An 11,891-nucleotide genomic window follows, 5' to 3' on the forward strand; every position below is an offset into this window, starting at 1 on the left:
ATATATATATATATATATATATATATATATATATATACACATATACATATATATCTTTTATCTTTTACTTGTTTCTGTATGTATGCGTGTATACCTGAATATATATATACATACACATGCTTGTATATCTATCTATCTATCTATCTATCTATCTATGTATCTATCTATCTATGTATCTATCTATCTATGTATCTATCTATCTATCTATCTATCTATCTATCTATCTATCTATCTATCTGCGTGTGTGTGTACATATATGTGGGTGCATATGTATGTACACACACACACACACACATGTAGTTAATGTGCACAAGAAATTGAAATGCACTGAAAAATCTCAAAAGAACATGTGACAGACTCATGACAATGATTTGCCAAATTTGGTCCTCTGTTAACTTATGGCAATAAAGTGACCAAATATGGTGCTACGTTAACTATTCTATATCTTCTACATGTAGAACAGTATCTAAATTCATGAACCCTAATACCTTTGAGTTTTTATACATTCAAGAATTTTGGGTAGATGATTTGTTTCTCTTTTTTTTTGGTTAGGAGAAAATATTTACTCTTTATAAGCTTTTTTTACCTACAGAGAAGAAAACTTTTAACTCTTTTGTTACCTATTGAAAAACATTACCTTCGATTTAATTAATTTTGAAAATGATGAAGAATTTCATAAACTAACTTTGTCATTATTAAGCTAGTATTTGAAACACTATAGATAGTATCCAACCAGCTCAAGTAGTTTTTTTCAACAAAGACATGGTGACAAAGTATTAAATAAAAATTGATTAATTGGCTAATTCAGCCCCTGACTGGATTGTTATGGTTGGACTATCTTTGGTCAGAGATCTACACAATTAGTGATAGCCTAAGGTTAAACAACAACAACAGCATTAATTAATAATACCAGATAAAAGTATGCTGTTGATTCTATTTTAAGCAGAGGTCAAACATAAAATATATTTAAGAAACGAGTAATGTTGTGTGTCTCTCTGAATATTCTCCTGTCATCACTACCAACAAACTGATTGATATGCATTTAAAAATAGGTTCATTTATTTCTAGAATATTCATGTTTGATAAGATTATCAGTTGAAGTGGGTTCAGAGGAGAAAGATAAAATAATTATTAATACAGTAATTACTAATAATTAAGTGGTTCTATCATCTCTTTTTGAGAATATGTGTGTGTGTGTGTGTGTGTGTACATGTGTGTGTATGTATGTATGCATATATATATATATTCATATATATATATATATATTTCGTATGTGTATTTCGTGTGCAAGATATATATAATCATCATCATTGTTTAACATTGATGATTATATATATATTGTATATACATATTGTATGTGTATATATATATATATATATATATATATATATATGCATATGAATATGTATATATACATATGACTATATATATATATATATATATATATGCATATGAATATGTATATATACATATGACTATATATATATATATAAATATACATACAATACCTATATACATACATGTGTGTGTGTATGTGTGTGTGTTTGTGAGAGAGGGAGAGAGGGAGAAAAGGAAAAAAGGCAACCTATATATTTATTACTCTGTTCAACCTAATCAGTCAGCATTCTCCATGTTTAATCATTTGAATCAGTCTCCCACACTCTACACAGAGGCTTTGTACAGATAATAGACATTTCTTTAAAACTGTAAGTAAAGACTTTATCCGGCTAATGATACATTTCTACTTTTCTTTTTTAAATTTTTTTATTTATTTCAGCACAGCAACGTTTGCTTTTAATTTTACCTCAAAAAAAGGTGGCTAGCTCGCAGAATTGTCAGCACGCCAGGTGAAATACTGGGCAGCATTTTGTCCATCTTTATGTTCTGAGTTCAAATTCTGCTGAGGTCAATTTTGCCTTTCATCCTTCCATGGTCGATTAAATAAGTACTGCTTGAGCACTGGGGTTGATGTAATCGACTTAACTCCTCCCCAGAACTTGATGGCCTTCTGCCAAAATTTGAAACAAATTTTTACCTGAAAATTGAGAAAACTTAAAACTGAACAGTAATAAAGTAAAGAGCTAACTTTTACTATTGCAGTTTAACAAATTAATTAACTCCTTTGTTTGATTAATTAACTACTTATTATAACGACATCCTGTTAATTGTTTCAGAGTAGGTCCCTATTTAGTGTGCTTAATGTAACATTTTCCTGCAGCATTCTAACCATGTGTTCATAGTACCGGTGCTGTGACCTCACAATGTGGAGAAGTAACAGATCAACCTGGAGAGATTCCCTGATGTCTAAGCTATGCAGCCTGCCAAGTAATGTTACTTAATAGTTCCCTATGGACCCTTTTGATTCCTATTTTACTTGGGTGGACTCCCCCATAGTCACTTGATGCTTAGAAATTAAATTATTTATAATTAAATATTATTAGGACTTGTATAAAAATTATAAAATTATTTTGTATATTGTGGATCTATAAACAATTTTATTGCACATAAACTTTACTGGTCTGAAGCACAATTTTTCATGGCCCCTGAAAAATTTTCATGAACCCCCAATTCACCAGTCCTCGGTCAAATCTTCCAACCCATGCTAGCATGGAAAGTGGACGTTAAACGATGATGATGATGATGATGATGATGATGATGTTTCCAGATTCTATATTTTATCCCCTTGTGTGATATTTGAGCAAGTGTTTTCAACTGTAGTCTTAGGCTGACCAATCCCTCTTGGTGAGTGGATTGGAAGCCCAACGCGTATATATTTATGAATATATGTATATGTAATTATGTATGCATGCATATACATACATGTATGTGTCTGCATATTTTGTATGATTATATTCCATGTGTGTTTGTATGATGCAGTTTGAGTGAAAGAACAGTGATGCTGTGTTTATATTCCCTGTAATTGATACATCCTGTAGCACTGTCTTTTAACCATTGCAATAAAATATCATTGAAAAACTATGGGAGGGAAGCAGCAGAAAGAACATCCAGCTGTAGAATTCTGCCTCAATAAGTCTTGCTGCAACTTGCACCATCAAGAAAAGTGGTTGTGAAAATGACAATGACAGCGACTATGACAATGATAAGGATAATGAGAATGATGAAGATACATTTATATACATCATCACCACAGAAGAAAATACAAACATTCTCTTCTACTCAAATGATGTAACACAGTATAGGTAATTATCTCTAATTTCAATGGTGTTAAGCAGATGTGAGACAGACATTCCCATGGGTAGTATAGGAGGAATTAATACTCTTATTTGTGATATTTCCAACTCTATAGAAGGTAATAACACAAGACATTTCAAAGTGATACCCAATTTGCCTAATATACCACTCATGAAACAAAAAAGATAAGCCATGACACTTAAAAAGCAATTATGAAACTTTTACATGTCTTCAATATCATTCCACTACTTCTGCCAAATTGCAACCCAAAATACAAAGAAGAATATACCTAATGTCTTTATATGTTTGTAAGGAAAGGATATCTCTGTTTATGATATGAAGGCCAAGATACTAAAATTTAACCCTTTTGGTACTAATCTGTCTGTGACCAACCCTGGTTCTATGGTACAAACTTTCTGTTTTACCATTTCTATACCAAGTTGCCTGAGACTGATCCTGGTTTCACAATACAAGCTTCTTGCTTCAAAGATATTTACTGTATTTGATGGCTTATAAGACACACGATTGCACAGGATGTACCCTAGCCTAGGCTATACTTTGTAAAATAAATTAGCACTGAAATAATGTTTTAATTCCTCCACTTACCTGTATAACTTTGTTATTACCGGTAATTCTAAGCAATTTATTGCATCCACATTCGATATAAACATACCGTAGGTGATTGCTCACCAATAGATGGCAGTACACGTTTTGTAAACATACATACTGTTTTGAGCGAGTTTTGATCCTACATTGAGTGCATTGGACACAAGGGGATTTTTAAAGCCATTTTTGGGTAAAAAAAGATGCGACATATAGGCCGTCAAATATGGTAATTAAAACTTCCCATCAAAATTGCATGTTAATTTATGTTCCAAAGACCAAATTAACAATGACCAAATTATTTCACTAAGTTCTTCATTATTTTACTAAATTCTTCATTTGTTTCATAATGAATTGAATGAAAGACAATGTATTCAACAAGATTATGGCAATGATAGCATTAAAAGATAACTCTATTCTCTTTGTACTCTTAGTTCTGAGTAAACAAACTGTTGTTTGCTCCCCCACCATCATCCTCCACTACACCATGTCACATATTTTTATTATTTTTAATATTTTTTTCTATTTCTTTTTCAGATAATCGAGCATTGTTTTTTTATTAGAAAGATGCATGATATTGTATTTGTTCCAATTGGTTATCTGACCAAAACTGTTGCATGGAAGAAATGGTTGCACCATGTAGTGAAAAAGTTGCGAAATTGGGAGTTGAAAGAAGGTGCTATAGTCTGTAAGAATGGCAATGTGATTGCTGTATCTCACCAATTTCATATCAACATGAATGAATTTAAGGTAAGACTTTTGTTATGGTGACAATATAAATCTCATATAATCAAAAGAAATTTAATAAAATCAATATAACTCTTATATAACCAATATAAGCTTTATAAGGTGGTGGTGATGGTGGAGGCAGTTGCTTATCTAACTGAGCCAAGGAAATTATGTTTCTTTTAGTTTTTCAAGTTACTGATGTCTGCTGGTTGCAAATCCTGACAGAAGTGTTGTCTTTTTGGGGGATGGAGTGGATCTGAACTGAAGGTTGTTAGAGGGCTGGGAAAAGTGTCTCGCCTAGCTTTGTAACAGTTTCACCAATTCAACAGCCAGTCTTAGAAGGGAAAATGAGGCTGATAAATGGTTTCCATTTTATGTTGAAAACCATTTCCATTTTTTATAGTATGGAATGTTCTGAAAAGTGTGAATGAAACAATTTCTCAGTTTAATACGACCTACCTTTATATGACACACTGCTAGTCAACAAAAACTATTATTATGAAGAATGACCCAGGAATAGTCAAGAAGTAAGGTGAAAAGATAGATAGATACAACCCTCTTAACTACGAAATAGCCTGGCTATGGAAAATGAAGGTGAAGATAGTGCCAATTATTATTTGGTCCTTGGGACAGTATTGGAAGGCATTAAGAGGAATATAAAAGAAATTGGAATAGAGTGCGCAGTAGAACTGTTACAAAAGGTTTGCCTCCTTGGCATGGCCAGAATAATCAGGAAAGTATTAGGTAGCTGAAATGAATGAATAGCATGGTATCGTAGGCTGTATGCAAGACCCCAGGAGCTCCAACAAAACCTGTGATAAAGAGAAAATAATAATGATAAGAATAATAATGACTGTTCCTGTTATTGTAGGTGCCCTTGGTATGATAAAAAGGGTATGCCAGAAACATCTAGATAACATCTCAGGAGAACCATGTCTCAGAGAAACCTAAAAGATTGTGCTGACAAGTACTGCCTACGTCCTTAGGAAAAACCCTATCAATTTAAATGTCTGTGTTGTATTACATGACAAAATTTTGCTACTGCCTCTGCCACTTCCCCTCTCCAAATTTTCAGTCATACTGTAACATCTCCTATCCTTCACTTGCCCAAGGATGCTGGGTGTGTCTCGGCAAGTGATTGTAACAAACATGAAGATTAAAAGTAAATAACAATAATGATAATAGTTTCAAATTTTGGCACAAGGGCAGCAATTTTAGGGGAGAGGATGAGTTGAGTACATCAACCCCAGCGTTCAATTGCTACTTATTTTATTGACCCCGAAAGGATGAAAGGTAAAGTTGATCTCAGTGGAATTTGAACTCAGACTGTAGTGATGGGCGAAATACTGCTAAGCATTTCGTCCGGCATGCTAATGATTCTGTCAGCTCACCACCTTAATAATAATAATAATAATAATAATATTAAATGCCCTCATGCAATATCAGGCAGTGGCTCTCATAGCTTCTGATCTTAACTGATTGGAAATGTTATCATGTACATTGTTTTGTTTTGGTATAAAAAGATGGGCTACAGCAAATATTCTGCTCAATACCACAGATTTTCTTGTCAGTTGTTTGACCTTAACCAGTTGAGCATATTCCTTGCTAGCTGACGATATGTGCATCTCTGATCACAAGCAGAAGTAGTGGAAGAGCATCATAGCCATGTGTTGAGAGGAATTCTTTGGGGTTTGGATAATTCACCCTTAGAAACATGGGTGTTTCATTCAACATCCTTAAACAACCCTTATTCAGAAACCTTTTGAGTGGGATGGGCTCAGCAACCTAAAAATAACTAATCTATTCCCCTCAAAATTTCTAGCCTCATGCCAAAATTTGAGATAATTATTATAATTATTTAGAATTGATGGTGAGCATAGAATGGGATACTTTTTGCAGTATTTAGCTGTATAACCTTGTTTTCTGAGTTGAAATCCTTCTGAGGAATCAGGGATCACCACTCTGAGCAGTAAAGGAACTTTGTAAAATTGGAATAATTTCCATCACATTTTGATTATAACTTGGGATGTAATTCTCGAGTAGAAAGTGAACCTGTGTTGCAGAATTAGTTTGTTTGGAAGTGTGTTACTGTTCTATTGACAACACACACACACATGCACATGCATGCAAACACACATACACACATACATACTCACACATGCGCACTTATCTGTCCTTCATATATCTGCAAGTATGTTCTTGTTAATACAAAAAGACAAACAGTTTAATATTTATATTTTTATTTCCATCCCCACCAAAAAATAAACAATGAATGAAACACACACACACACACACACACACCAAAAAAAAGAGCTTTTTAAATATATAAAAATAAAATTAATTAAAAATTTCAAACTGTTTATATTTTTTGTTTATTTGTTTTTATTTTAGGAAATAATTTGCTGTTTTGTTTATCAAGATGTTGAGATGGTTTCACTAATGGGAATAACATATTGCATAAAAAGTATTTCTGATTCTCAGCTAGTTGCCTTCAATGGCAAACATTATTTGATTGTCAGTCAAACAGAATCAATGTTTATATTCTTTAAATGTACCACAAGATTAAAAAGTATTTTAGTAGCAGACTGGTTGAAGAAAACAGCACAGAAAATTCAAGAAAGACATTACTAGATTGTTGTGGTCAATAGACGGTTTCTATCTAAAATAGTCCATTCAAGAATCTTAAAGTGTACCACAAGATATAAAAGTACTTTAGTAGCAGACTGGTTGAAGAAAATGGCACAGAACATTTAAAAAGACACTACTAGATTGTTGTGGTCAATAGATGGTTTCTGTTTAAAACAGACCATTCAGGAATTTTAAAGAGGATCACAAGAGATAAAAGTATTTTAGTAGCAGACTGGTTGAAGAAAACAGCACAGAACATTCAAGAAAGACACTACTATATTGTTGTGGTAAAAAGATGATTTCTATTTAAAACTATCCTTTCAACAATCTTGATGCATACCACAAGATTTAAAAGTCTTTTGGTAACAAATTGGTAAAGAAAACTGCTCTAAAACATGAGAATCTTCAGCAATAATACTACAGAATGGTTTTACTTCCAAGAACCTTTGATTCTACTGCAAAATGACAAAAGAATATTTTGGTTATAATCACATGAAAAAAGAATCATTAGGAAATATACTACAAGATGCGTAGTGATGAATTCTCTTGCACAAAGATTCTCTCCAGAATCTTCAAATAGACCATAATATTTAGAAGTACTGTGTTAACAAACTTTTCAAGGAAAATTGCCATGAAACTTTAGAAAGTCACTATAAGACTTATTGTATTCAGCCTGTATTTAAAAAAAAAAAATTCTTTCTGAAATAGTCAAGGTTTGATTGAAAATGAGAAAAATCTTATTTTTTCACTGAGCCTGACTAACTTGCATTAAGTCTTCAAGTATCTCATCTATATCTGGTTCACTTTGGAATTGTCAAGAGGTTAGACATGACCACAGTGTAAGTACTTCCATCATGCTCCAATATCATGGAAATACTTGAAGATAACATTGTAAGCTGATGAAACACACACTGATTTTACAGTGCTCCTTAGGAATGAGAACCCAGGTTTGAAATTCCCCCAAGACACCTGATGAAGGCTGGAGGGTATACCAGCTGAAACGTGTTAATAACAAACAAAACGAGGACAAATATCCGTCAAATGTAAATAATTCCTCATCTCTCAAATATAGACCTGTATCACTGGAGTCAGTTATCAACTAGGGGCTACCAAGATGGTCGTCCGACACCCTACTAGCTCAGCCGCTCCATCATGCTAAGAACCCCTTAATGATAGAATGAATTGCATGGTAGGGGTTAAAACCCCATTATCATCATAATGGTCACTATTGTTGTCCTCCTCCTCCTCCTCCTCCTCCTCATTACTACCACTACCACTGGCACTGTAACCATCACCCTCGTCATCATCCTTATTACCGCCCCCTCACCATCATCATCATCATCATCATCATCATCATCAGCATCTTCATTGTCATTATCATCATCGTAGTTGTCGTCATTATCATCATCATCACCATCATCACCATTATATTGTCAATGTCTCCTCCACCTCCTTTTCCTCATCAGTCTTTCCAGTCTCTGAGACCCTACAAAAAAAAGTCATGATTGCTTCCCTTTCATTCTTTGACAAGATTTTTTTTTAAATGTGGAAATCTTCAAACATGTTCACTGTATTGTCTACAATAAAAACCATGAATGATTTTCATTGTTTCAGTTAGAGTTCAAGGATTTTGAAGCTCATCTATGTCTATGCTGTGATAAATAAAATTTTATTTTATATCAAAATGAGTTAATGTTTGTCTTTTTCTACTGGAAAAAAAAAGTGTACATCGGTCTATGTATGCAGTCATGTGCATGCATGTGTTTGTCTGAGTGTATGTGTGTGTGTGTGTTTGTGTTTATATTATTTTTGTCCCCCACTACTGTTTGGCAACTGTTGTTCGTTTGTCTGTGTCCCCATAACATAGTGGTTTGAGAAAAGAGACCAACAGCAGACTTTAAAAAAAATACAAGTACTAGAGCTGATTTGTTCAATTAAAACCCTTTAAGGCGGTGCCCCAGCATGGCCACAGTCCAATGACTAACTAAAACAAGCAAAAGATAAATGATAAATACACACACACACACACACATATATATATATGGCACCTTGGGCAAGTGTTGTCTACTATAGCCTCGGGCCAACCAAAGCCCTGTGAGTGGATTTGGTAGATGGAAACTGAAAGAACCCGTCATATGTATATGTACATATGTATGTGTGTGTTTTTGTGTGTGGGTTTGTCCCCACCACCATCACTTAACAACTGATGTTGGTGTGTTAATGACCCCATAACTTAGCGGTTCGGCCGAAGATACCAATAGAATAAGTACTAGGCTTAAAAAGAATAAGTTCTGGGGTCGATTTGCTGGATTAAAGGCGGTGCTCCAGCATGGCCACAGTCAAATGATTGAAACAAGTAAAAGAATAAAAGGATATATATATATATACAGTATCTCACAGAAGTATGTACACCACACAAAAATTTCAGTAAAGTTGCCATTACTCTGATAATATTGAAGGAAATCAAACGAAATTTATACTGAATAAAATATATTCTTTTTCTACTCTAGGCACAAGGCCTGAAATTTTGGGGGACAGGGCCAGTTGATTAAATCAACCCAGTATGCAACTGGTACTTAATTTATCGACCTCGAAAGGATGAAAGGCAAAGTCAACCTCGGCGGAATTTGAACACAAAGTTCCTCTCTGAGTCACAAATCCGGACAAGTGTGTATATGGAAGACCAACAGTTGCCCATGCATACCAGCCTCCCCTCTTCATGCCATTGATGTTATTCAAGGCAAAGGCCAATACAGCTTGACACTAGCGACACTATATATATGTATATATAATAGCATTAACTTGTTCAATGAATAAAAGTATTAAGTTTATTGTTGAACATTACTTAAGATTAAACAAGAATTACGTCAAGTTAAGCCAACCTTATGGGAGGGCAAAGTAGAGGGACTCTGAGACAACAAAAATCCCACAACAAACTAACAACAATACCACTGCCACTGCTGCTACCGTCACCACCACCACCACAACCACCACCACCACCACCACCACCAACACCATCATCACCAACGACACAAATATTATAATCTAAAATAGCAATAAAATAATGAAAAAGAAAATTTTGTTCCTGAGAAATTATATATTTTTTTTGCTTGTTTTGTTATTTATTAAATTCGTTTTCTTTGAAAAATTTCCTTTTTGCTGGTCTTTTTTTTGTTTAATTTAATTGTTTATTTCACTTTTTCTTCTGGAAGGTTTGTTTAAAATGTGACAACAACAACAACAACAACAACAACAACAATTTCGATGGTAACATGTGGTATCCATCAGGGAATATCTAAAATGGTCTCCCTCTCTTTCTCTCTGTCATTATCTCTCTCTCTCTATCTTCCCAACCCCTTCTTCCTCTCCCTTTATCTCTCTCTTGGTCTATTTCACTTTCTTCCTTTTCACTGCTCCTTCTTCCTGCCCTTCCCCTCGTAGATCTATAGGATTGCTAAGTTCTATATAAACAAGGTCACAAGAACTGTTTCTCTAAGAGGTAAAAAAAAGGGGGCATTTATGTACATATGCGCACAAACATATATTTATGCACATATATACACATACATAAAAGTACATACATACATACGCATATACACACACACATACATATATTGACACACATTTGTTTCTCCTCCCACACGAATTTCATCTATAAACACACACATACACACACTTACAAACTTTGATAAAAACCAGATAGACACACATACATACACAGGGTGCAAAGGGTATTTGGGGATCTTTAATTACCAGTATATTACTCTCTTCAAACCAATTGAAAAGTTTGTATTTCTTTCAGATCCTGCATGGCACATAAAATGCTAACATAAGAAACGAAGACATACAGTTACTGTTACCTTATGTGTGGAACACAGCAATTTAGAAATTGCCAACTTTCAAAATGCTGCAAGGTCTTTTGTACACAAAATTTAGATGCAATTTAAGCCTCTGGTGGAGATGTTCCAACTGTATTAAAAAGAAAATAACATTTTAAGTGTTCAGACACTAAAATATTATTTATGATCCAAGAATGTGAATGAAAGCCATCATTAAAAGACTTTGGCTGTTAAAGAGGATTATTCAAACTGTGGTGCATGCTGGACATTTGATGCAAGTCATATTTAGTGAAGAGAGGCCAATTCATGTCAGCAAAGACAGAAAAAATATTTGATCCATGCTAAATAGTTACTTAACAAGGTTAAAATTCCTCATGAACACGCCAGGTTTTGGTTATTGTCTGATGAGAAAAAATTCAACTAAGACCAAAAGCAATATTTGATATTTACAAAGAGGAAAATGAAAAAAAAAAATAGGAGGAAGAAAAAAAAATATCAATGCAGCACCAAGTGCATCAATTGGTTGCACACCACAAGGTTCAATGGAACCTACTGAAGTGAACCAGCATGTTCACGGCATTACCATAGGTAACGGTAAGGCTAAGGTGTTGGAAAAGCCAAGCACCCTTATGGGCATCACCTGACAAATCGGTGAGGTGAGCTGCCAATGAAGATAAGAATTTTTGTGTGTAGGTCCTTCTGATGTTTGTTTTGAGATAGTTTCTATGTCTGGATGCCCTTCTTAATACCATCTCTTTTATAACATGTACTGGGTACTGTTTTTGTGGCAACAGCACTTGTGAAGTTGCCATGCAGCTCACAAGATGATGGAACCCCCAAGAGAGGCAATTTTTTGCAAGGATACAAGGGGTTAAAGTATGAAAGAAGAAGCCAGAGCAT

General features: G+C 34.1%; 1 protein-coding gene across 2 annotated transcripts in view; it reads left to right on the forward strand.

Moving 5' to 3' along the window:
• LOC106871226 (uncharacterized) overlaps nt 1-8,798 on the forward strand; it is a 26,204-nt gene extending 17,406 nt beyond the window's left edge. The window contains exons 1-3 of one of the 2 annotated variants that reach the window (XM_014917577.2): nt 1,572-1,706; nt 4,333-4,545; nt 6,916-8,798. In XM_014917577.2, coding sequence (XP_014773063.1) covers nt 4,363-4,545; nt 6,916-7,155 — 423 coding nt within the window. In that variant the 5' untranslated portion in view covers nt 1,572-1,706; nt 4,333-4,362 and the 3' untranslated portion in view covers nt 7,156-8,798. Of the gene's footprint in view, nt 1-1,571; nt 1,707-4,332; nt 4,546-6,915 lie in introns of those variants that run through there. The other variant, XM_052972182.1, reaches the window with a different exon arrangement.
• The last annotated feature ends 3,093 nt before the right edge of the window (nt 8,799-11,891 follow it).

The sequence above is a fragment of the Octopus bimaculoides genome, chromosome 12, assembly GCF_001194135.2.
Source record: "Octopus bimaculoides isolate UCB-OBI-ISO-001 chromosome 12, ASM119413v2, whole genome shotgun sequence".
In the NCBI taxonomy this organism is placed as follows: Eukaryota; Metazoa; Mollusca; class Cephalopoda; order Octopoda; family Octopodidae; genus Octopus; species Octopus bimaculoides.